Consider the following 27,252-nt stretch of genomic DNA (forward strand, 5'->3'; position numbering starts at 1 on the left):
ATGCTTACATCCACACCCCTCACAATCTGGATTACAATCTTATATCTGATCATCTTTCCACAATGTTTTTTAATATCTAAAATTTAACTTAAATTTATTATTTACCATACTTTATTAATTCAAACTTTTAATTCTTAAAAATATAAATATACCCTACACTCAATTTAAATTTAATATGAAATGAATTTAAATAAATAAAATTACATATATCTGTATAAAAAATCAATAATAATGGAGAGTATAAAATTTATTGAAAATTTACTTATAATTCAAAATAAACAAAATTAAAATAGAAAAATAAAATAAAAAATAATAAAAAATAAAAAATAATAAAAATAAATATTTTAATGAAATAATGCAAAAAAAAAAAAAATTAAAATAAAAATAAAAATAAATATAAATTTATTTATTTTTATTTTTATTTTAATTAATTTTTTTTTTTTTGCATTATTTCATTAAAATATTTATTTTTATTATTTTTTATTTTTTATTATTTTTTATTTTTTATTTTATTTTTCTATTTTAATTTTGTTTATTTTGAATTATAAGTAAATTTTCAATAAATTTTATACTCTCCATTATTATTGATTTTTTATACAGATATATGTAATTTTATTTATTTAAATTCATTTCATATTAAATTTAAATTGAGTGTAGGGTATATTTATATTTTTAAGAATTAAAAGTTTGAAATAATAAAGTATGGTAAATAATAAATTTAAGTTAAATTTTAGATATTAAAAAACATTGTGGAAAGATGATCAGATTAGAGATGAGCGAATTATTCAAAAATTCGATTCGGCTGATTCGCCGAATTTGCGGGAGAAATTCGATTCGATGCGAATTTAACTTATTAAAAGGGTTTCTAGGCTTCAGAGAGCCTTTATATTAGTGCAGAACACTGTACCTTTAATTTAAATGCCCTTGGAGTCTGCTGGGGAAGAGAAATAATACTGTCAGTCAGTATGACATGCAGATGAGTGCCGTCGATCTTAGAATCACCGCACACTTCACTCATTTGGGCAGTCACGGGGCACGACGAAGAAGAAGAAGAAGAAGAAGAAGAATGAAAAGAAGAATGAAAAGAAGAAGAAGAAGAATGAAAAGAAGAAGAAGAAGAATGAAAAGAAGAATGAAAAGAAGAAGAAGAAGAATAAAAAGAAGAAGAAGAAGAATGAAAAGAAGAAGAAGAAGAATGAAAAGAAGAAGAAGAAGAATGAAAAGAAGAATGAAAAGAAGAAGAAGAAGAATGAAAAGAAGAAGAAGAAGAATGAAAAGAAGAATGAAAAGAAGAAGAAGAAGAATGAAAAGAAGAAGAATGAAAAGAAGAAGAAGAAGAATGAGAAGAAGAATGAAAAGAAGAATGAAAAGAAGAATGAGAAGAATGAAAAGAATGAAAAGAAGAATGAAAAGAAGAAGAATAAGAAGAATGAAAAGAAGAAGAATGAAAAGAAGAATGAAAAGAAGAAGAAGAAGAATGAAAAGAAGAATGAAAAGAAGAAGAATGAAAAGAAGAAGAAGAAGAAGAATGAAAAGAAGAATGAGAAGAATGAAAAGAAGAATGAAAAGAAGAAGAAGAAGAATGAAAAGAAGAAGAATGAAAAGAAAAATGAAAAGAAGAAGAATGAAAAGAAGAAGAAGAAGAATGAAAAGAAGAAGAAGAATGAAAAGAAGAATGAAAAGAAGAAGAATGAAAAGAAGAAGAAGAAGAATGAAAAGAAGAAGAATGAAAAGAAGAATGAAAAGAAGAAGAAGAAGAATGAAAAGAAGAAGAAGAAGAATGAAAAGAAGAATGAAAAGAAGAAGAAGAATGAAAAGAAGAAGAATGAAAAGAAGAATGAGAAGAAGAATGAAAAGAAGAATGAGAAGAAGAATGAAAAGAATGAAAAGAAGAATGAAAAGAATGAAAAGAAGAAGAAGAAGAAGAAGAAGAAGAAGAATGAAAAGAAGAAGAAGAGGAATGAAAAGAAGAATGAAAAGAAGAAGAAGAAGAATGAAAAGAAGAAGAATGAAAAGAAGAATGAAAAGAAGAAGAATGAAAAGAAGAAGAATTCCAGTACAGCAAAAAGTGTATCTGCAGAGAGCTCCGCTATTTCTGACAGTTCTCTGACAGTTCCTTCACATTTACAGCGGTTGAAACATTGTATCTATTTATTTCCGAATAAAAACATCTGTATCCTAAATGGAAACAAATAGATACAATGTTTCAACCGCTGTAAATGAACTGTCAGAACTGTCAGAGAACTGTCAGAAATAGCGGAGCTCTCTGCAGTGACACTTTTTGCTGGCTGATCGGGGAAAATTAGATTCGTGCACCCGAAGTTTGCTAAAATTCGGATTCGGTGCGAATCGAATTTTTCCTAATATTCGAAACGAATTCCACTTCGCCAAGTTCGATTCGCTCATCTCTAGATCAGATATAAGATTGTAATCCAGATTGTGAGGGGTGTGGATGTAAGCATTAAGTATACAGCCGAAGGATGATGATGCGTACTTTGTATATATACAATGAATAATATTGAGATATAGTCTGGACTCCAAAGTAATGGAGAAGTAACGAATAGTTAATAAATCACAGCAAAAATGGAGCCGGCAGGATATAAATAGCCTCTGTGAATGATGGAATGCAAATCCACATCCCCCAGAGGAAGCTAGGAGTCCCTGTAGCGTAACGCGTAGGGGAGGGGCGGTGACGTTATCACGCATCCACAGAGGAAAGGCGAGTATATTTACTGAAAGCAAACACACCAGCCAGGCTGTCTAAAGCACGATCTGGATACATTGTATGCAAAGCGCTTTTTACATTTACACAATGTGAGTGGGAGATCAAAGAGCAATAAATCTCTTATATCCCGGATAAGACACTATGTTTCTTTTCCCTTCTCTGCATGTTCCGTATATGGAGGAATAAACAAAGCAGCCAGTGAAGAAAGCACAATTGAGAAGGCTGTGCTGAGGAGAGAGGAGAGGAGACAGGAGGGAGAGGTTCAAGCTGCGAACACAGACTCATCACATTAACTAAATTGAATAACAACACCATCTCAAATTCAAAGAAAATAATTGACATTCCCATTTTTATTAATGTTTTATTAATTTTTTATTAATTTTATTCACATATAATTGACATTCCAATTTTTCATTAATTTTTTATTAATATTTGTTATAATCACATATAATTTTTTATTCACATTTATAAATTAATTTATGTTAATTGTATATTTAAGTACCATAGGTGTAAGTAATGATTGGATTATAGGTGGTATAAATAGAAAAAACTTCTGTCCAGTTTTTAGGACTGCCTTTGACCACACTGATGAGATTTTCTCCTACTTTCTTTCCCTGTTGTCAATGGAACCGAGGGTACAGACAGCACTAAAAATATTTTCAATTCTATTCCTTTTCCACTCTACTATTGTTTTGTTCTATTCTGACAGCATGTGAAGGGAAATCTCCTCAGTAAGGGCAAAGTAAAATCTCAGACAGGGAAAAAATAAAATTATAAAATATGCAGGAGTTCTACTTTGGCTGTGTTTGTGCTTTTTTGGATACGCGTTTAAAAATCATTTTAGGCCTGAAGATTATATAAAATCATCAAAACATTAAATATTTTCTGAAAGCAGACACGCTAGAGAATAAAAGTAGTGATAGTAAAAAATACACTAAAGGTAATTGTAGAGCATACACATGCAATAAATTACCCATTAATTTGGTAAAACATAAAAGATGAGGTTGTGCTGATTAAAAAGATACAAATTGTGTGAACCCATGAAATGGCAACAAACTTCAGCAACCTATATTTTCCATTGGCAACACTTTAAAAGCCCCTACAGGTCATCATTTTAGAGTTAAAGCGGAGTTCCACCTGAAAAAAAAAAAAAAGTCAGCACCTACAAAAACTGTAGCTGCTGACTTTTAAAATACAGCCACTTACCTGTCCCTCGGTCCAGCGGTGTCCTCACCACCGCTGGTTTCACCGGCCATCTTCTCTCCTTGGCGCCGGCATCTTCAGTGTGGGCACTCGGCTGTGACAGCTTGTGGCTTCATAGCCGGGTGCCCACTGGGCATGTGCGAGAAAAGCTGCACTTTGTGAATGGCCCCGTAGTCTTCTGGGACCTGTCACCTGTCTCAACCAGAAGACTACGGGGAGGGGGGGGGGGAGGACAACCTCCACTTCCGATCACAACGGCAATCGGGTACCCGCTTCCCAAAGGTGCCAATCCCTAATGGGGAGCAGGGGACAAAGGCTTACAGCGGAACTTCCCCTTTTTGGTAGAGCTCCTCTTTAACAGTGATAATGGGCCTAGAATTTTTGTTCTCACTCATGTAACATGTGTAGTGCAATCAATGTTTTCATGCATAGGCTTGGGTGTAAATGAAATTTTTTACACTACTTAAAATCTTTTTACTCACGAAAACTTTTTTCCCCCATCACATAAGGGATAAAAATTCCCTTATGTGATGCACTTTTGGTGCCAGGTTCTCTTTAATGAAACATCAGGGGTCTAAAAGACTCTTGATGTCTCACTTGTCCTCCAAATAAACAGAATGCAGATTGCATATTATTACCGTCTTCCCCAGCAATACTGGCTGGGGACAGTGACACCAGGACCTGGAAGTGATGTTTTATACGTTAAAATAGAGGAGAGAGAGGTGCGCCAGACTAAGTGTAGTAAGAAGGTCATAGTTTATTGCACACAAGTATAAAAACTCACAAGAGGTAGGTGTATATCAAACATCAAATAGTGAATAAGAGGACGTCATCTGGGCGGGATCACTGGAGCGGATGGCTGAGGTTCCAGGGGCCAAGGCTACCGTGATAGCGGGTGCTCCTTAACGGGTCCCAAGGGAGGAGCGAGGAGGGCAGATGGATGTCCAAGGAGTCGCGGTGCAGGAAGGAATCGGATCTCTAGGCAGGTGTGCCTGGCCTCTCCAGCCAGTATGGGTAAGGTCACGTACCCATGTTCTGGCGTTCTGGGAGTTCATATTGGGACAATACAGAGTGATGTATGTAAACAGTACTATTACTAATTGTGGAATGCTGTAATATGAGGAACATGAGGAGCACGGGGGGAGGATGAATGTGGAAACAAATATATGATGCAGTGTTTAAGCAGAGTACAGAACTTACATATACATATACTGAATTTCATTGTGCGTGTGGAATCGGTGGGCATATATAGACACACATCTCAGAGAATTGAGTAATGGCATGGTGATGGAAAAATAAGGAGGAAATATAAAAAAATGATGATGATAATAGAAAAGAAAAATAAATTAAGCTGAAAAAATAATTTTATTCTAAAAAATATATATTATAAAAAAAAATATATATAGTATATATGTATAAAAAAGGACATTATATAGAAACAAATTGTATACATAGAAGAGGAATAAGATGAGATCTAGTACGTTAAATTTCTTACGTGTGTGTATATATATGTGTCCATAGGGTACAATATTATACATAATAGACATTAAAACAAATAAATGATAATTAAAACAAATTAAAAAATGTGAAATCAAACAACAGGTGAAACAACAGAAATAATAAATGATAAACACATAGTAACTCAACGCATGGCCATGAATGATATGTGATACATGGGGTATAACCATAAAAATCAATTAGCGGTAAAAAAAAGGGGAGGGGCAGAAAAAAGGGGGGGGGGGAGGGGGGGGGAAGGCTAGTCCCCCCCCCCCTTTTTTCTCCCCCCCCTTTAAATGAATTAATTTTACTAGGGTGTATGCCAATTTAGTTCTTAACAGTAACCTCTTTTTTTAGGGGGGGACTTTTCCCCTCTTACACATATTTTTGTAGTTCGCCAATGGGCGCACAGAACCTAGGAAACATAGCGGGAGAGCACATGAATATATGACTGTGACAGAAAAAGGGTTCAAGTAAACCATTCATAAGAAATACAGGACCCACCATCGGTCTTGTTCTAACCCCATTCTGGACAGTGAAAGGAGAAGCAGCAGGCTGATGAGCTCATCTCTCTGCTACTCTGATCTATCCTCTTATAAGCATGCTTCTAATTAGCGCATAAGCACTGCAGGAACATTTACTTGCTCCTTGTGCTGTTTAGCCCTCCCGCAATCTGACCTCTTGTCAGGAATGGACTAGCCAGCAATGGTGGGACTCACCTGCCTTTTGATCTGCAGTACCAGGGCTGGCCAGCGGGTGCTCCCAGCAATCAGAGACTCAACTTTGCAGCCAGCTAACACCTGGAACTGATTATGCTGGGGTATTTAAGGGATGGCCAGACTTGCAGACTCTGCCTTGGTGTTGTGTTTCTCTTGGGCCCTGTATCCTGTTCCTGCTCTCTGTTCCTGTCTGATCCTCTGCCTGACCCTCTGTACTACGCTGCTTGCTACCTGTTCTGATCCCTGGCTTGTGACCCTGACCATCCCTCTGCCTGACCCTCTGTACTACGCTGCTTGCTACCTGCTGAACCTGGCCTGTGACCCCGACCAATCTCCGCTTGCTCCCCCTGTACCTACCTGCCCAATTGATATTGACCCGGCCTGCCTGACGACGCTTGCTTGTATGTACTGTTATCTGTGGGTGGTTGGTTTGGTTTGTTTGCACTGTATTATGTTTAGTATTGCACTGCGTTATGTTTGTATTGTTAGTGTTAATAAATTATATTGTTTATCACATATCTGAAGTCTGCGTTTCCCTGCGTCAGTCACACACCTCTGGTCACACCTGGGAGCCCTGACATTACACCAAGGCCAATCCTGACCAGAAGTTGCTGCACAGGGGAGCCATCTTGGTTTGTTGATGGGAAGGATGGATCTGGATGAGGTTGCGTATTTATATCTGCTAGTGTTTGATGACAGGGAGTATGCTTATCAAACTCTGAAGGAGTATACCCGGGATGAACTGCTAGAATGTATACGGCTCGCTCATGTTCTAGTAGATCAGGGCACAGAGTTCTCTGAGGTGCAGCCATTGATTGAGGTTTGTGCTGAGTTGGTTTCATCTGGTTCCCCCGAATGCAGGGATGAATTTTTGCCACCATTTAGTGCAGACCAGGTAGAGTCCCTGGTGTGGTTATTAGAGGATGATGTGGGTTACTTTATGGAGCGTTATTCCACATGTTCACCACAGACACTAAGAGATTGTATAAACGCAGTGCAGTCATTGACCAGACAGGCTTTGTGTAAGCTCAGCTTTGTTCAACTCATACTGCAGACATGGACAGACTTGTTGCACCCAGCCTCAGTCAGCTTACAAAGACCCAGTCCTGCTTCTAATCTATTTCCTCAAAGCTCTATTCCTGCATTCCCAACAGCTCCACCTGCCCTGCTATCTACCACATGTCAGTACCCTGTTCCCACTCGCTGCACCTATCCTGCCTTTAACCCTGTAAAAAAGCCCTCTGTAGCGACTGTTCCTTCCTCTGTTCCATCCTCCAGCTCTTCTCTGTCTCCAGCTGCTCCATTCATTTGCAGACCTGCGTTTACTTGCAGTGCTCCAGTAGTTAAAACCAGAAAAATGCGAAAATTCTTTCCAACCAGTACCATCCTGCCAGTATCCAAACCCGTGAACCTGCCTTCCGTGGTTCAGCCTGATGCCTCTACTCGGCCTGAAGCCTCTACTCGGCCTGATGCCTGTACTCAGCCTGAAGCCTCTACTCAGCCTGAAGCCTGTACTCAGCCTGAAGCCTGTACTCAGCCTGAAGCCTGTACTCAGCCTGAGGCCTCTACTCAGCCTGAGGCCTCTACTCAGCCTGATGCCTGCATTCAGCCTGATGCCTCTACCCAGCATGATGAACTTATCCAGCCTGACGATCCTATTAGGCCTGGTGACCTGATGCCCGCTGCCGAGCCAGACAATCCGGTACCTGATGACCTGGTGCCCGCTGTCATACCTGGTGACCCGATACCCGCGGTCGAGCCAGACAATCCGGTACCTGATGACCCGGTGCCCGCTGTCGTGCCAATTGACTCAGAGCCCGCTGTCGTACCTGGTGACTCGGTGCCCACTGCCTTGCCAGATGACGCGGTGCCCGCTGGCGAGCCAAATGACCTGATGCCTGGTGACCCAGTGCCCGCTGTCATACCTGGCGACCCGATGCCCGCTGTCGAGCCAGACGATCCAATACCTGATGACCCGGTGCCCGCTGTCGTGCCAATTGACTCAGAGCCCACTGTCGTGCCTGTTGACTCGGAGCCCACTGCCTTGCCAGATGACGCGGTGCCCGCTGTCGAGCCAAATGACTTGATGCCTGGTGACCCGATGCCCGCTGTCCAGTCAGACGATCCAATGTCTGACCCAGTGCTCGCGGTCATACCAGTTGACTCGGAGCCCACTGCCTTGCCAGATGACGCGGTGCCCGCTGTCGAGCCAAATGACCTGATGCCTGGTGACCCGATGCCCGCTGTCCAGCCAGACGATCCAATGTCTGACCCAGTGCCAGCGGTCATGCCAGTTGACTCGGAGCCCACTGTCGTGCCTGGTGACTCGGTGCCCGCCGCTTCGCCTGGGGGCCCGAGACCTGTCGCTCCACCTGGGGGTCCGGCGCCCGCCGCTCCGCCTGAGGGCCCGAGACCTGTCGCTCCGCCTGGGGGCCCGAGACCTGTCGCTCCACCTGGGGGTCTGGCGCCCGCCGCTCCGCCTGAGGGCCCGAGACCTGTCGCTCCATCTGGGGGTCCGGCGCCCGCCGCTCCGCCTGAGGGCCCGAGACCTGTCGCTCCGCCTGGCGGCCCGATGCCTGTCGCCCCGCCTGGGGGCCTGATGCCTGTCGCCCCGCCAGGGGGCCCGATGCCTGTCGCCCCGCCTGGGGGCCCGATGCCTGTCGCCCCGCCTGGGGGCCCGACGCCTGTCGCCCCGCCTGGGGGCCCGACGCCTGTCGCCCCGCCTGGGGGCCCGACGCCTGTCGCCCCTCCTGGGGGCCCGACGCCTGTCGCCCCTCCTGGGCGCCTGCCGCTCTGCCTGGGGGCCCGGCGCCCGCCCCGCCCGGGGACCTGATGCCTGTCGCCCCGCCCGGGGGCCCGATGCCTGTCGCCCCGCCCGGGGGCCCGGTGCCTGCTGCTCCGCCCGGGGGCCCGGTGCCTGCTGCTCCGCCTGGTGGCCCGCTGCCTGCTGCTTCGCCTGGTAATCCGATGTGCCTCTGCCCGGAGTCCGGCCCGATGTGCCTCTGCCCGGAGTCCTGCCCGATGTGCCTCTGTCCGGAGTCCTGCCCGATGTGCCTCTGCCCGGAGTCCTACCCGATGTGCCTCTGCCCGGTGTGCCTTTGCCCAATGTGCCTCTGCACGGTGTGCCCCTGCCCGGTGTGCCGCTGCCCGGAGTCCTGCCCGGTGTGCCGCTGCCCGGAGTCCTGCCCGGTGTGCCAGTCTTTGATATCCCGCCAGTTACCAGACCCGGGCCGTGGAACATTTTGCCCAGCTAGGACTGTTTGGAGCGTCCTGAGGCCGCTCCTTGAGGGGGGGGTACTGTCAGGAATGGACTAGCCAGCAATGGTGGGACTCACCTGCCTTTTGATCTGCAGTACCAGGGCTGGCCAGCGGGTGCTCCCAGCAATCAGAGACTCAACTTTGCAGCCAGCTAACACCTGGAACTGATTATGCTGGGGTATTTAAGGGATGGCCAGACTTGCAGACTCTGCCTTGGTGTTGTGTTTCTCTTGGGCACTGTATCCTGTTCCTGCTCTCTGTTCCTGTCTGATCCTCTGCCTGACCCTCTGTACTACGCTGCTTGCTACCTGTTCTGATCCCTGGCTTGTGACCCTGACCATCCCTCTGCCTGACCCTCTGTACTACGCTGCTTGCTACCTGTTCTGATCCCTGGCTTGTGACCCTGACCATCCCTCTGCCTGACCCTCTGTACTACGCTGCTTGCTACCTGCTGAACCTGGCCTGTGACCCCTACCAATCTCTGCTTGCTCCCCCTGTACCTACCTGCCCAATTGATATTGACCCGGCCTGCCTGACGACGCTTGCTTGTATGTACTGTTATCTGTGGGTGGTTGGTTTGGTTTGTTTGCACTGTATTATGTTTAGTATTGCACTGCGTTTATGTTTGTATTGTTAGTGTTAATAAATTATATTGTTTATCACATATCTGAAGCCTGCATTTCCCAGAGTCACACACCTCTGGTCACACCTGGGAGCCCTGACACCTCTGCTGTACAGGGATCAGAAGATATCAATGCCAAGTCAAATTCAGATATCTACATTTCACATATATATATATATATATATATATATATATATATATATATATATATATTTCATACATATATATATATATATATATATTTCATACATATATATATATATATATATATTTCATACATATATATATATATATATATATAAATAAATGCCACAGCTTTAATGATGATTACAGAGTTGCATTAATTTGTGTTTTTTTATATCTGCCTGAAGTTCAGCTTTAACTTGCTGCTTAATTGCTCTGGATCAGCAACTCAAAGTATTGAAACTATTAGATCAGCATGACAGCCAGGGCACTAGCATTTCCAGAAGGAGGGGGCAGCAATGCAAGTTAACATGTGATTGATTATTAGATGTCAGTTTCACCAGTTGTGAAAACTGGACAGCTCCTGACTTGCTCTTGCTTTACAAGGAACATCTGTATTGCAGCACTGATTCCTCCTTACCAGCATCACATTAGCGCAGTCTGACATCAGTCTCACATATGGCTTCAACACATCATAATGGAAACCCGGGGTCAGCAGCTTGCGGTGCTGGTGCCACTTTGCACCAGATAATACTAATAATCCTTTTCCTGCATAAGAAAAGCACAGTAGAAAAATCATAGAAAATGAGGCATACTAACTAGATTTACATGTAGATGGTTAGAACACATCAAACTGACATTTCAGACTCCATTCAAATGAATAACCCACTAGATTTTTAGAGATATCTCAGAACGACTGTCAAAATCTCCTTGATGCATTATTTGCAGAGCCAAATTTACCTTTAGGCATAGTGGCAAAAGGAGAGATATTTTTTGTACAGCACATTTCTGTCCCATGATAAGTAAAAATAAATATAGTTTTCTCTGGCTTATTAAGACACTGTCACAACATTTGAAGATAGGTTGGGATAGGAAAAACTAGATATAGTTTTTGGTGGTTTGCATGTAAAAGAGATGGTCCTAGCACTTAGGGCATCAAGGCTTGTAACCGTACAGGCTCTTCTACTGGAAACCTGGCCCAATTTAACTCTAAAGCTGGACACTTAATGAATTCCAGCCAGTTCCTGAAGAACCAGCCAAACGTTGCTTCATGGGTGGAACCATCCTCCCACCTGACAGCCTTCCATTGAAAAGTTGAAAGAGATGACATTTTTTGGGCCAAATAGCAATTGCATTTAATAAGATATAGCTGCTGTTCTGGTATTCTAAGAGCCATAGCAGGAGATTCATCAATCCGTGCTGAATAGCTTGGATGGAGGAATATATTAGATTTGATTTATTCAGAATGCCTCCTTTTATGCCATTGAATCTCATACTGTATAGTTGCATGCAACATAAAAGTTATACAAAAAGAATGACTTTGAGAAATATAAGAATTTGGGGTGATGGGGGTACATATTCCAAAACAAAAGATCAATTTTGGATAGGAGGACTCATTTAAGTGTCACCTGCCAATATGCTGTGAACAAGAGTCTACAGATGGGGAAGTGATAGGAAGAGCAAAATGATAACTATAGGTATGCAAATGCAAAACTAATGTTAATCAATGATAAGAAAGTTGTTACCTACCAATCCATGGGGTGAGGAAGTGATAGGCAAAATTATCCTTTGGATCTGTAAGGAAAAAAAAAATAAAAGAAGAGCATGATAGTCCTGTTTACATGTCTTACAGAGCACTGACAATTTTCAGGCACCCCATTTGCGGTACAAGATGTTAAATCCTAAAATAAGGCTAATAGAAACTGAATTTGTATATTTTTTGCCTTTCCAGGTCTATGATAAAAAGAGTTGCAAGTCATTTCTATTAATATAACTTTATTTGTATTTCAGAATGTCAAGGTACAAGGATTGTAGTGAATGAGTAGAAAGTATACTATCACAATGTGAAAATTAACACATTTTTGGCACTCCCTGCAAAATCCTTTTCTTAGAGTTATTTGAGGGACATGGGATTTAAAGACATTCGATTTATACTGCTGCCTACAGGAGGATTTGGGTGCTGGCAAACAAAAAAATATTAACCAGCCTAATATAATCCCTTGCTCTCTTAGTACGCCTCAATTTTTTAAAACGGTCATCAACACAGATGGATGGGAACTGTGTCCCTCAACAAGCTGCAAGAAAAGTATTTTGGTCATGAATATGTAAATCCTGTTTTTTTTCTCATTTATTGAGAGACATAGGATTCACAGAAATTTGGGATGTTCAAAAGCAGTACAACTGAAAGGAGGGCAACAGTCTAAATAAAACACCAACAAGCCCAACCTTAAAAAAAATGGGGGACAACAAGCAGCTCAAATAACTTCCTATAGAACTTTATGCCCAAAGTTGACATTAGATGAAGCCTGAAGATCCACCTGGTAAAACTTAGAGAATGAGTTACCAGAAGACCAGGTGGCAGCCTTCCAAACCTGAGAAACAGTTGATGTGACCCTTGATAGTACTCAGGGCCAATTGCCGATTCAGGCCTGATTGGAAAAAGGTCCAGGATTCATCCCACAGAGTATTTTCTGGAATGAAAGTTTCTTTCCTTGCACCAACAAAGTAAGCTTTCAATTTGCCAAGGTAGAACTTGTGGGGATTGCTGAGCCAGAGAGGCCCCTGTCCATTGAGACTTGGGCTTCATCATCCAAGCTGTTAAAGCCAGTGGTCATGAAGCAGAATGATAAAATGGTCCTTGGAACAGAATACCTGGTCAATCTGGAAGAGCCTACAGAGAGCTTGTGAGGAGGCAGGTCAGGTTAGGATAAACATCAGGTCAGAGAACCATATCCACCTGGGCCACTCCAAAGAGATGCGTATCACCAGAATCCCCCCCAAGACAAAGAAGAAGCTTTCGGGGAGGAAATACTAAAACAAGGTGTACTTAACCACACAGTCACCAGAGCATTCTGCCATATGATCACTGCCAGTTTCTGTCCAGTTTGTTGTTGAATCTGAAGGCCAGAAGGTCCAAACTCAACATCGCCTACCTGTGACACAGGTTCTCGAACACTTCCAGATGTATAGACCGTTCCTACTGATCCTAGTATTGCCAAGAGTATGCACTTTTCTTTGTGGAAGAAAAACTCTGGTTTAAGCTGTGTCCAAGATTAAGCCCAAATACTCTAAGAGATGAATCAGATTCAGTGCAGACTTCTGGAGTTTAAGGATCCAATTTAACCTGCTCAAGGTCTGAATTTGTTGGTCAGGATCTGTGCTGATTGTCCAGATATCCCACAGTGGGGATACCCTTAGAGCATATCAAGGCAAGCACAAAGGCTAGAATCCTGGTGAAAACATGGGGGGGCAGATAACAGACAAAGATAGGCCCACAAACTGAAAATGCTGAGAACCTACATTAAATTGAAGAAATAGCTGATGTGCTGTTAAAACTAGACACATGCAAATACACATTCATGATGTCTAAAGAGGTAGAAAGTATCCTTGATGAGGGAAGGCTACAACAGATCTGTAGAATTCCATACAGGACTTTGGAGTTAAATTATTACATTAAGGGCCTTGAGTTCCAAGATGAAACAGATGCCTCATTTTGGTCTTGGCCTTGGAACTGTGCAATGGTTGTAATAAAATCCTTGACTCCTTTCTGATATAGGAACTGGGATGATAACCCCTTGTTCCTGAAGGCTCACAAAGGCCACAAGGAGGACTGCTTATCTGATTTGTGTCATTATAAGGCTGGAAGCCATGAAGCAAGCTGGGAACCCTAGTTTGTAGCTAATTGAAAGAGGAGAAGAAAGGGAGAAAAGGGGAAGCGATAGGACCCTTTGTCAGGTTCTTACTAATACCTGTGAATTTACCTGAAAATTTCTCTATTCATATCCTGTCAGAGACCCAACAAGAAGGAAGATGGTAAGGGTTGATCTCACCTTTGACAGTTGTGTTTGCAATAATTGTCCCCATTGTGAAATCCCCCCCCCACTCTGGTGACAACAATTTTAGATTTTAATTTACTATTTGTATTGATGTCTGATGAATAAAGCACTTTTGGCAATAAAAATAAAACTCTGAATCTTCATAGAAATTCATCAATGGCAGCCTTGTGGATTCCCTCTAAAGGTAACCTGTGGTGACAAAGGTAACTAGACTGTCATTGTTGACCTCTGAGGTCTGCCCATCATTTCGAGCTAATGCTTTCAACACTTTCCGAGTCACTGCTCAGAAACAATTATGCAAATGTAGAGTTCCAACTTCTCTTGCTGCATACTCGCTCTGGACCAGTAAACTATTAAAGTCATTGGCGATAGCATTTTCAAGAACACTTTCATTAGGTAAAACATTACCCTATTCAGATCTTTAGCAGAACATGGTATCATTTTATCATTTGAAATTCTTTAACAAAACAAACAAACAAACAACCTTCTTACCTTGTCTTGACAAAATTGTCCTTGCATAGTCTGGATGATAGATATTGAGAGAAGCCAAGTATCTTCCAAACCACATGGGAAATGCATATTCAAATTTTCTCCCATAACCAGCCAAAATGTCCAGATCAGTGCCATCTTGTTTTAACTGTAGTCAAACAAAAAATGCATGTCAGTGGAGTAAATAAAGCATGATAGTCATCCAAGAGATTTTATTTTTCGGATTCCTGCTCAAGATAAGAAGATAAACATGGATTGTCTGCTTTGAATTATTTAAATATAACTGCATTCCTCACCTCTTCACAGTCTTATATTCTTCCCTATAGTTGAATAAATTACTGGGGTGCTTGTCAAAAATCTTCCTTGCTAGGCCTGCAAACTCTTTAATCCCATACATTCATGTAGTATCTCTGTGATTGATAGCTATGGTGTTAATTACAGCACCTGGGTGGAGCTGGGCATGTCCTGCACTGGCTAGCATCCAGAAGAATGGTTATCTGCTGTTACAGTGCTGATAACCCACCTCCTTGATGTACACAATCATGCAGTCCTGATAGATGCACAGGCTAACAATGCTGCAGTGATTTTACTGTAGGGCAGTCAGCATTGTTGCCCAGGGTAGAGCTGAAATAAATAAGAGCATCCACTTCCAGTGTACTAGGTACCATCTTTGTTCAACAGAATGCACATTTTGAACTTCAGCAATGTAAATGTTCCTTTGCCAGATTCAGGGGTTCTGTGGCTGGAGACAGAGGGCTATATATTGTGGAACATTTTTGTATTTTGATGGTGAGGAGGTAGGTGAAATGTTATGTTATTGATTTGTTTAGCATGTTTTTCTCCTATATTTATCTGGGGTTATTCCTTTGGCTTTCCTCTGAATTAAAATATGAAGAGTATCTGACACCACATGTTCACATACAGGAGCTTCATTACTTCAATCCTAGTGACAGACGAGTCTCTGACCTATTGTTTTTATCTCACATGCACAGTTCCAGATAGCTAGGTTTGTGCTACTGTATGTATACAGTTTCACCTTCCAGTACATTAATAGGTGAACCTATTTATTGCAATAGAGTTTAATTACAGCTTTTTTTTTTTTTTTTTTTTTTAACAACCAGATTTGCTCTTTATTGAACATAATAGTACAACTACGGCAGATTCAATTCAAAACAAAGCAGCAGCATGTCAAGACATATAGGGCCAAAAAATACAAGTGTCAAGCATACTTGAGTATAGAGCAATAACCTCCAAATTGGTTCCTTGAGTATAGTAGGATGGTAACCAGACAAAATCAGGCAACAATAGCACAACACATAAAGGCACTATGAAGAAAAAAGAAAAATGCTCATTGTGCCACCCATGGCCAGATGCTATCATATTGCTTAGGACAATTCCTATTAATATAATTAATAATATAATTCAGTTTATTCATGGGCAGCATTAATGCATTAATCTCAGATTGCCATGATGCCAGTTGAGGGGAAAGTTCAGCAAAAGTATTTCCATCTTGACATAAAACAATAAATATAAAACCAGCAGCTTTGTATACCTGGGTCTTTGTTCATCATCCTGTATCCCCAGGACAGCTAAATGAGGTGATCATGGTAAGGACAGTTGTAGCCGAGTATTGAGAAGGTCAAACACCTCCATCCAGAACTGTGCCACCCTAGGACAGGACCAAAACAAGTGAAAGACGGTACCTACAGATGTACGACACCTGGTGCAGTCTGGGAATCTCTGTGGGTAAATTCTGTGCTACCTCTGAGGCGTATAGTACACCCTATGCAGGAACTTGGTGTGAATTAACTTGTCCCTCAAGGAGATAACCAGCTTAGATCTATCTTCAAGGCTCTCCTCCCAGGACTTCCTGTCCAGGGCCGGGAAATCTGTCCTCCATTGTTCCCAGAGTTTATCCATCTTGGGAGACCCCACCCTGTGCAGAGCTGAGTAGAGTGCCAAAAGTGGCTTAGAAAGGGACTCCTATGAGAGCAGGTCCTCATTTGGATCAGTCTCCAGAGTATGTAGTTCAGGAAACCGGGACTGAATTGCATGGTTTAGCTGACTATAATGAAAGTACACCCAGAGGGGCAAACCAAACTTAACAGGAGCTGGGTAATTTTGTCTTTTAGAGAACTTTCTGGTATTTTTTGTTAACTCTGTCATTTATGGTCTGGGATTCTATTGCTAGTTTTAGCTTAGGACTCGATAACCAGAATGGGCTAGAGCCAAGTTAGGCATCTGATGGCCACTTCTGGTAGTTAGAGGTCAAGTTGAAGGTCAGAATATAATCTACTAGGGAAGGATTAAAGTGCAGAGTAGGCTGACTCTAAAGTGCCTGGTAAAGGCTAACTGAGCTCCAGTGCCACGCCATGGTTTCTGTTGGTGAGAAGATGCATTCCAAACTGGTTGGACAACAGCTGGAGGAGCTCCCCATCACTGCTGATCCTGTCTCCAATTCAAACACAGATAATCCATTGTGATCATCCCCAGGGGCACCTGCAATTGAACGTTCTTGCAACATTCATTTGGAGGTATCTTATACCTGGATATATGTGCACAATTCCACCAGGATTCCTATTAGGCTCTTTGCTGATAATACTTGTTTGTACATTGGATGTATGTACTGTTGTTAATCTCTTCTTATATTAAGTTTGTATTATTTCCATACTGGTGTGAATCTATATACCTATAGTTAATGTTATAAGCAGTAGTTCCTCTTCTCCCAATTACTTTGTTTAGATTACTGGTTAATTTCCCAGGAAGGGAATCCCCTCTTCTCACAGAGGTCCTGTCCTGGGTGGAGGCATTGCCAACTTTATTAGAAAAACCCTCTCTGGTTCTCTTATTTACCTACAGGTTTAGCACAATATCCTGTTTGGGGAGGGTCATTTGTCATAACCCCTCCCCCCAAAAGAGGGCTACACATTTTATCTATAAAGTTTCTCCTTTGCTGGTCCAAAATGCTGCAGAATTTTGCATTCTAGTGAGCAAGATATCTGTGGTCTGGATGCAACCCCATAGGAAAATGGAGATGGTCAAGGAAAGTTGGATCTCTTACATGGTCCCAAGGCTCAGGGATGGTGTTGGGGTTGAATAGGAACATTTAAAGGATAACTGTACTAAACGTGTTTATCCTTTAAAATGTGTGTATGGTCAAAACTTTTTTTTTTCATTTGGAAGGGTTAAAAACCTTGTCAGGTTATTTCTTGCTGTCTTTGTCCATTGGAGAGATTTCCCCATCCTTTCTGTCCTAGAGACTCAAAATGAAGCGTGGGCAGTGACAGTTATTTATTGATGGGGGTAAGTACAGCAGGGACCAGAGGGGCAGAGGGGAGCTTAGGGTTTTAGTTCAGCTTTTCACTTTTGTGAAAAGGGGAATTTACACTTTGTTAGTTAAGTTCAAATAAATCTGCTAGTGCATCCAACACAACCCTCTCTCCAGATTGACAATGCTGCTATCCAAAAGGTGTCTCTGTTGCTCCTCCATCCAGAGTGGAGACATCCTAAGCCAGGAAGTGTGTTACTGGCCAGGGCACCAGGTGTTATAAAGGAAAAAAGGCTAAAAAAGTGAACTAATGCAGCCACCACATCAAAGGATAGGTAGCAGCCACCACATCTAAGGATAGGTAGCAGCCACCACATCTAAGGATAGGTAGCAGCCACCACATCTAAGGATAGGTAGCAGCCACCACATCTAAGGATAGGTAGCAGCCACCACATCTAAGGATAGGTAGCAGCCACCACATCTAAGGATAGGTAAGATGCAACATATTAACTTTTTGTTTTTGGGTTTAATACGGATTTAATGTTAGCAGAGCTTCCTAATTCAATTACAAACTGTCCAGCATTATTTACATGCACCTTTCATCCAGTAGATGAGATCTCAAAGCAAAATCTGGGTTCAGTTTTAACCTACTGACTTTGTTTCTACCCATAAACTGATAAGAGTTTCATGACAACCAGTCTATTGACTTCACTGTCACATGGCACCGAGCCCGCTAAACGTATTAGCTGAACAAGACCTCTGGAACTGGAACTTGTATTGCAAGTTATTGAGTTACTGGGAGTTCTATTATGTTTTGATATGTTATGTACAGGATTAGTATAGTTAGGTTACAATAGAAGCCATTTATGCCACAAAGCATATTAAAAGCATTTAAAAGGAAAAAGTATGATTATCAATTTTACTATTTTTTTTTCGTTTACATATTTAAAAAATGTTTTATATATTTGTTTAGTTATTTGTATACAGTCTGTGTTTATGCAGGGTGTATGAATAACTCTGAATCTACACACCAAGAGAGCCCAGCATTACCTGCCTGTACATTAGCAGCCTGTGTATGACTGATGGTCTTGTCTTTATTAGGATGAAGTGAGTGTGAAAATATGTGTCCCTCTTTTTGGAACCATTCATCTGATTTTTAATCTGATCTCCCCTACTATCCAAATCTGAAGAAACAGACCTAGAAAGTGGGTGCTTTTTTTGGTAGCTCACCACCTAGTGACTGCATGTGGTAAATAGGAATATAAATATGTAATATTTCATATTTACTGTATTAAAAGATAAAGTAATTTTTGTGGTACTAGATATAATAAATGAATAAAGCCTAAATATGAAAACCACAATGTAAAATGCTAAAACAGTTTTTAGCGATATTCACTGGGCAGCCCGGCACAGTGCCCAGTGAAAAGCCCTACCAAGTCCTCTCCTTACTGACCACATGCTCCATGGACCTATTCATGACTATGGGTGAGTGGCAATCATGGTGGCCTTCTACCAAGGCCCATGTACAGGTATGAATGGAACATGTGCAGTAAAAAAAAGAAAAAAAACCCCAGCAACATCTTTTTTTGCAAAGGCTGCACAGTGCAGATTGCTGGATTGCTTCCAGTGCCTTCCCATCCCAGTGGTGACTGCAGTCTCTTTACTTGTCTTAGGATAGGAAGTGAGGAAAAAACTCCCAAGCGGGTCACAGACAAATGAAAACCTGACAGACTGTTTATCTCTCCCCACCCCATAGAAAAGAAAAAAGAAAGAAAAATGGTTGGCATTAGGTTTAAGCAGCAGTTGGTAGTTATTAAAAAATAAAAGAGATGGGCCAAAAAATTATATATTAGCCATATATAATAAATAAATAAATATATGACGCTTGCCTCCAGGATAATAGTTTTTTGCTTTTTTTTAAATCAAACATGTGGTTAACTGCTTTGGAGGCGTTTGTTAAATCTTTGATGCTTTTGATAGTTTATATTATACTGCAAATTCTTATTTTCCTGGGGTCTTCATACTGTATAAGCTTAAAGTGGAGTTCCACCTGATTTTTAAAGTTTGGCCCCATGTATTGCTTCCTGCTGTCCCATCAATGTTTGGCACTTTTTTTTTTCCCCCACAAAAGTTTTCATAACTTTAGGCTGCCTGAAGCACTGCACTTCCAATGTACCTCTCTGTGGCGAAGTACATCACATCCTCCCACCTGTTGGTTCCTGGAATATATGAGTCATCAATACTAGAAGTCAATGGGCATTCTCCACTCTGCAACGATTATGCTGCGCTTTCTTCACGGTGCACAGGCACGTGATTGGGAGGTGCATCCTGAGTATCCAGCTGCACCATATCCCAGAGGCCGGGCTTCAGGTGCCCACAGTCAAGATGGAAGAATACAGGATGGTAAGCTCCCGGTCACATCAAGCCCGACTTTGAAATTGTGCGACTTACAGTGAAGTCGCACGATTTCTAAGACGGGTGAGATGCCAATTTCAGGTGCGACTTGCAAGACATCTGATACAGATGTCTGTGCAAATAGCACCAAAAGTAGTGCATGTACTACTTTAGAAATAATAATAAAAAATCGGTGCTGCTCCAACCAAGTCGGAACCATACCGATTTGACCTCTCTAATTGCAGACAATAGGGTGCGACTTGACATACGATTTGCAAAACGCATGGCATGCAAATCGCATGCCAAGTCGCACCTGATGTGACCGGGGTGTAAGGGGTCAGTGCAGGGGCGGACTGACAACTCATGGCGCCTCGGGCAATAGGGGATCATGGGGCCCCTGTGTCCTTGCCCAAACTCAAAAAAGCCTATGAAAAAGGTACCAGGGGCATCTCATGGGGCCCCCTACTGAGCGCCCGAGTTTCCAAATGGTTAGTCCGCCCCTGGGTCAGTGAGTATCTTTCAAAGAACAAAGACGACAAACGATTACATATGCAGCTTATGCCAATTTGCATGGCATAAGCTACGACTGTCACAGAGGTGCTTTAAAAAAAATGACTGGAACTCCGCTTTAAAGCGGAACTAGATCCCAGAACGAATTGGCTCCCCCACTTCTGTACCATCTTTTTAAAGCTATGGTGCATACACATATGTGACATTGGTGTCTTCCAGGTATCTGGGACCTGGTAGAGACTGGTGGTGCATATATGCATGCATGGGGGGCATTTCTATGCATTGCACAACACCGCCAACTTCTGTCAAGACAGCCACGATACCACCCAAAGCTGTCTCTGCGCATAAACACACAAATCTGCTGAGCATGCACACATATACCTCACAATGGCAGTTTAGTAGCACACTACGTCACAACTACAGTATCTCAGGAAGTAGCAGGACCTGGCCTAGGCCAGAAACCCAGAAGTGCTGCTAAAAAAGTAAAAAAATAGAAAAACATTATTAGCTTTTCTAAAGGAGGGAAGGGCGATGGATAAAAAAAGTTGTTAGGATGAGTTTAGTTCTGCTTTAAGAAATGTTACCTAGAGTCTTTCTTTTAGTGATTTCTGAAATAGGGACAGTCCATGTTGTTGCATAGTAACCAGTGAGTGTGCAGCTGTAATTTTGTCATTTCAGATTTGGAAATGTAAAGTAAAATATAAGTTATACATTACAAGCTGTATTTATTTTAGTTACGTTTGTTCATGAGGTCTCTGCTGTTGATTTAACCAAATTGTGAAATTTGGGTTACAGGTGACACCCCTTTAATAGTATGTCATTAGATTGCACATCAGAGATTACATGCTATAACACCAGTTTTGTCACTTGCATAGTCATGCTACATTAATAGAATGAAAGCTAAAGGTTATTTATGTAGGTTTTGTCATTCCTGGTCTATTTTTCCTATCTGTATATTAACCCACTATCCAAATGTGCAACATGATCACCTTTCTGGTGTCAGCAGTATGCCTCAGTTTATACTCTGGGTGTGCAACATTTACATTTCAATGCACCCACCCATACCCTGCAGGTATTGCTGTGCCCAACATTTATCCTTATTTAGACTTCCTATTGCACTCTCTCATCCATCCAAGGCAACACATAATCACCTTTTCTTCCCACCTTCCTGCTGCTCTTCTTGAAGCAGTAGAATTTTTTTTGTCTGTAAGTTACAAATTTTGAAGTCATAACTTACATCAGACAATAGATATTTCCCATGTGATAGTACTCATATTGGGTGATTGGCCCGGTACTGTCACATGAAGGATTCCTTTAATTTTATCAGTCCTTTACTTACTTTGTTCAACAGAAACAAGCCCCGATAAAGGGGACCCTTTGGATCCCAGAAATGTGTTGGATTTTTAGGACATGAGTCTTTTGTATGATATAAGAGTCTGAAGAAAATTATATCTGGACTTTACAAGTTCTGTTTTTCTACTTGCACACCCAGTCGTTAATTGACCGAAGAGTCGACCTTCGACCACCACTCCTGGGGAAGCTGACTAGCGAGAATCACTCTATCCATAGATCATGTTAACCTAAAGTTTAATGAGGGGAAGGACTATATCCTCTGGCAAATTTTTATTGTTGTGTCCCCATTTTGGGAGATTCACCTCTTTCAATTGGGAACCCAAAATTGTGGAGTTTTCCCAAGAACAAGAGAGATATATAACAGAAATCTTCCAATTGGAATGACCTTTCTGGAGACAACTGTCTAATACAGGAATAGCCCTCACTTTGGGAGATTTCTTCCTTCCTTCACTTCTTTTTGCACCTCTAAAGTTGACCATAGATGGATCAAGATTTGGCTGGTCCAGCAGGGACCGGCCAATTTTTGAATCCATGCATGGCTATCCCTGTTCTAAAGAAGTCAGTCATTAGACAACTTCTTTTTGTATCCTAAAGTGAAACTTTGGCAAAAATGTTGGGAAAGGTTTGATGCTCTGTCAGGTTTTATTGTGTCAATGTCCTTGCTAGGCAGATTTCCCCTTCCTGGTGACAGAAATTGAGGGGAAGGAGAGATTTCCCTTCACTTCCTCTCCAAGAGACTCAAAAGGAAATGAGAAGAAATTTCTCCAATGTGAACAGAATTCCCTCCAAAGAGAACTGTTTCAGGAAAAGGTATCCCTATATGTCCTCAGCTCTTGTTCTGATGACAACTCAACATTTTTGGATTTTCTATCACTTTTGGCTTCAGTGACTATGGTCACTGGCATATAAAGAGGGATGAATCTCCCCAATGGGGACACAAACTGCAATGACAGAAGGTCTAAACCTTCCCCACTTTATTCATAAGTAAAGAAAATGTTCACCTTTAAATATATAGTTTACACCATTTCAGATCACTAATTGTTATAAAAGTAAACAGACCCGGGAATCTCCTACAGTTTAAGAACAACAGTCTTGCTTACAATTATTGAGCACCATCCTGTAACCTAAGAAATCACGTATAGACTTTATACCACAAAGGGAGTATTTAAAGAGGATCAGGTGTAGGCTAATATTGTGTACATACGGGTTTAACAGCATTCATGTGTGCCTGAATTACTCTTTGAGAGGTAGCACCTGCACAATATGAATATTCATATGAAATGGATGGAAACAATATGGATATTTACAATCAGCTTGTCAATTTGATTACACAAACACACCACCAATGGCAACATTGTCACCAACACTACCCCCCCCCATGTTTGGACCGTCGGACCACTCACACACCAAACCTAAGATCAAATATGCCATACGTTTGCGCTAAATTCCTTCTGCAGCCCAGTTTCACTATAATGGAGTCCCATAGACTTGGCAATGACAGTATTAGGGCTCTAAAGTATTGAATTTATAGTTGCAATTAACTGATATAAAGGGGATGATACTAGAACTGGAGAGTGCAAAATCTGGTGCAGCTGTGCATGGTAGCCATTCAGCTTCTGACTTCAGCTTATTCCATTAAGCTTTCACAAAAAAGACTGGACGTTGATTGGTTCCTATGCAGAGCTGCATCAGATTTTGCACCATCCAGTTTTAGTAAATCAACCCCTTGATCCCTGATGAATCACGTGATGCGTGACACAATGGGGTTTATTTACTAAAGCTGGAGAGTGCAAAATCAGGCTCACTTCTGCATGGAAACCAATCAGCTTCCATGTTTTATTGCCAAAGCCTAATTGAACAAGATGAGGTTAGAAGCTGATTGGTTACTTTGCAGAAGTGAGCCTGATTTTGTATTCTCCAGCTTTAGTAAATAAACCCCAATGCGTCGGACGAAATTTCCAGTACGGTGACGATTGCTGCCATCTTTGTTTACCTTCATCCATGCTGTTTGATGGTGAATAGCCCTTATACTTTATGTGAATGCACTCTTTGCTTTTTAAATTGTAAATAAATTCACTTTATTGCACTGTGAGGAGCCTCTTTCTCTTATTATGTACCTATACATGATATCCTGCTGGTTCCGGTGATGTGGAGCTTCCAGTGGTCAGGACACACAGAGGGAAGAGGATTTGGAGTGTTGCCTTGTTTGACCTATGTGATGTGTGTCAACTTTTGGAAGTGAGCATGTATGCCTGGTGGTGGTGGATATCACAGTACACCAAAGGAGAAGATTCACGAAATTACACATTGTAGATTCAACGTGTTTACAGACTATCACTTTCTATTAACTTTTTTGTTGCCAATTTCACTTTATAGTCACTATTTATTTTGGTACTTATATTACCATTTACCTTTTATGGTGTATTATCATTATTTTGCCACGTTTAGTGTTCTATTTGTAGTTTTTCTGCTCTATGTCAGGGTGTCAGTGGGGTATTTACTATACACATTTGTTTTGTGTTACTATCATTTGTGTGTCACTATACACCTTTTATTCTTCCTTAGGATAAGGTATTTATTGATGCCCTGATTGGTTATCATCCATGGATAGAGTAGGGTTCAGTCGGGTGTTTATTTATTTCACTTCATTGTTGTTGTCCTTCATATATTTTCTATGTGCAGTGAATTAGCTGTTAGTTCTAGCACAGCACTATTTATTCTAATATTAGCCTGTTGTTGATCCTCTTCAAATACTTCCTTAGTGGTATAAAGTCTAGTTTTAGTAAATCAACCTCACAGTGTCCAAATCTCCTCCAAGTTCATTCACATGGGAGGGGGGAATGGGATCTAGGGCCCCCTTGTTAAAAGGGGCTTCCACATTCTGATAAGTCCCCTGCCACAGACCCCCACAACCACAGCCCTTTCATAATGTTTTATAAACACTCCCCGGCCACTTTATTAGGTATACCTGTTCAACTGCTTGGTAACACAAATTGCTAATCAGCTAATCACATGGCAGCAACTCAATGCATTTAGGTATCTAGACAACTTTCTGAAGTTCAAACTGAGTATCAGAATGGGGAAGAAAAGGAATTTAAGTGACTTTGAACGTGGCATGGTTGTTAGTGCCATACGGGCTGGTGTGAGTATTTAAAAAACTGCTCATCTACTGGGATTTTCATGCACAACTGTCTCTAGGGTTTACAGAGAATGGTCCGAAAAAAAAGAAAAAATATCCAGTGAGCGGCAGTTGTGTGGACAGAAATGCCTTGCTGATGTCGGACATCAGAGGAGAATGGGCAGACTGGTTCAAGATGATAGAAAAGCAACAGTAACTCAAATAACCACTCATTACAACCAAGGTATGCAGAATACCATCTCTGAATGCACAACATGTCGAACCTTGAAGCAGATGGGCTACAGCAGCAGAACAGCACACCAGGTTCCACTCCTGTCAGCTAAGAACAGGAAACGGAGGCTACAATTTGCACAGGGTCAACAAACTTGAACAACAGAAGATTGGAAAAGCATTGCCTGGTTTGATGAGTCTCGATTTCCCTAGAGATGGTTGTGTGAAAAAATCCCAGTAGATCTGCAGTTTTTGAAATGCTCTGTTAGAAGCATTTTAGTAGTGTTTAGGAGCACTCTGCGTTTTTTTCTGCTGGGAAAACGCTCTCCAAAACAGATGTTTTTCTGCTCCAAGCACTGTAGCTTGAAACACGCGTCTAGCATAGAATAGTGTGCATGGACACACAGGATAACACTACTGGCTTCTAGGAGCAGGAAAAAAATGATCATAATAGCTTCTAGGAGTTAAAAAAAACACTAGTGTGCATGGAGCATTAAAATCACTGCAGGAGGTCGGCAACACTACTTCTACCACATATCAGTATGCTGGATAATGCTAGAAAATTGTATGTACATTTTGTTAAAAATATCTAGCAGTACTTGGTAATGGGAGAGCCATATAGGAAAAGTTTCCATGCAAGATATTTTTTGTATTGATATATAATATATAAATATATTTTATACTTGATAAAGCTGCTTTATGAAGTTTTCTATACTGTTACATAATAAATAAATAAATAAATAATCAGATTTTAATACATGGATATTGCTTCTTTTGGAACACCTTAAGCATCCTGTTTTTTTTAAACAATTCTAATTTACGGTTTATACTTTGTGGAATTTGGTGCTAGGATTCATTTAACGTGATTGATTGATTGAAATACAAGTGCCTTACCACATGAGTATTCCCATACAGCCAGTGCGTCTCAGGACCTGGAAAAGAACGGAAATTTTTCAGCAGCTGCTTCCTCCTCAGATGCAATGAATAAGCTGTATATAGGAGATAGAGGACGCACAGCCAGGCAACCCAATGGAAAATATCTGAGAAACTCAGAGAGGACAATCCAAATATAGAGGACACCATGCTGGAAGTGTACTCAGCGCTGTGCACACCACACTGATCTCTATGCTGTATTTTACGTCACATATGTAGTCTAGGGTCAGGAGAAGGCACGTCTTCACAAATGCAATTGATAGGACAATGTACAGAGTAGGAGGACAGGTCCTGCAGGAAAGTGTGACTTCCCAACAATCATTCACAGACACAGTCTAGAGTGCAACAGGTATGCGAGTTACAGAAGAGAGAGAGAGACAACTATGGCGTTTATCGCCCCAAATAAATGATTTGTCAGGAAAGCGATAGCCAAATTAATTTAAATTAATTATTTGTAATTTTTTTTTATAGGTAATCGTTGCAGTTACGGTATGAAAAAAAAAAAAATCAAAGCAAGTGAAAATACTTTTTAATTTTCCCTTGTTTTACATAGATTACAGAAAGACATATCTATAGCAAAAACACAAAAAAAAAATCCTAAACACAGAGTTAATCCAAGGACAGGGAAAAGACCCAGCATGATCGGACACAGAGCTGTCATCCGATTTCTCAGTGGAGATCAGCGGAGAGATCCCCCGCTGCACAAGCGGATCCACTAAACAGCTCCACTCCATGTGAAAGGACCCTTAGAGCCTTCTAAGGCTCCTTTCACACGGGTATTCCGTATGTCTGTTTTTCATCTGTCTATTTACGGATGAAAAATGGACACCCATGTATTTCTATGGACTAGCGGATGTAAACAGATGATCATCTGTTTACATCTGTTAATGTTCACATTCATTTTTTTGAACAG

At 41.3% G+C, this 27,252-nt stretch overlaps 1 protein-coding gene across 1 annotated transcript in view; it reads right to left on the minus strand.

Moving 5' to 3' along the window:
- LOC149456824 (cytochrome P450 4B1-like) overlaps positions 1 to 26,621 on the minus strand; it is a 51,301-nt gene extending 24,680 nt beyond the window's left edge. Inside the window, exons 1-4 of the mRNA XM_089684429.1 lie at positions 26,301 to 26,621; positions 14,536 to 14,680; positions 11,738 to 11,782; positions 10,629 to 10,756 (exon numbers count right to left, since the gene is read on the minus strand). Coding sequence (XP_089540555.1) covers positions 10,629 to 10,756; positions 11,738 to 11,782; positions 14,536 to 14,680; positions 26,301 to 26,489 — 507 coding nt within the window. The 5' untranslated portion in view covers positions 26,490 to 26,621. The remainder of the gene's footprint in view (positions 1 to 10,628; positions 10,757 to 11,737; positions 11,783 to 14,535; positions 14,681 to 26,300) is intronic.
- Positions 26,622 to 27,252: the final 631 nt, after the last annotated feature.

This window comes from Staurois parvus, unplaced genomic scaffold (genome assembly GCF_062004578.1).
Source record: "Staurois parvus isolate SC_StPar_1 unplaced genomic scaffold, SC_StPar_1.0 ptg000347l, whole genome shotgun sequence".
NCBI classification, from domain to species: Eukaryota; Metazoa; Chordata; class Amphibia; order Anura; family Ranidae; genus Staurois; species Staurois parvus.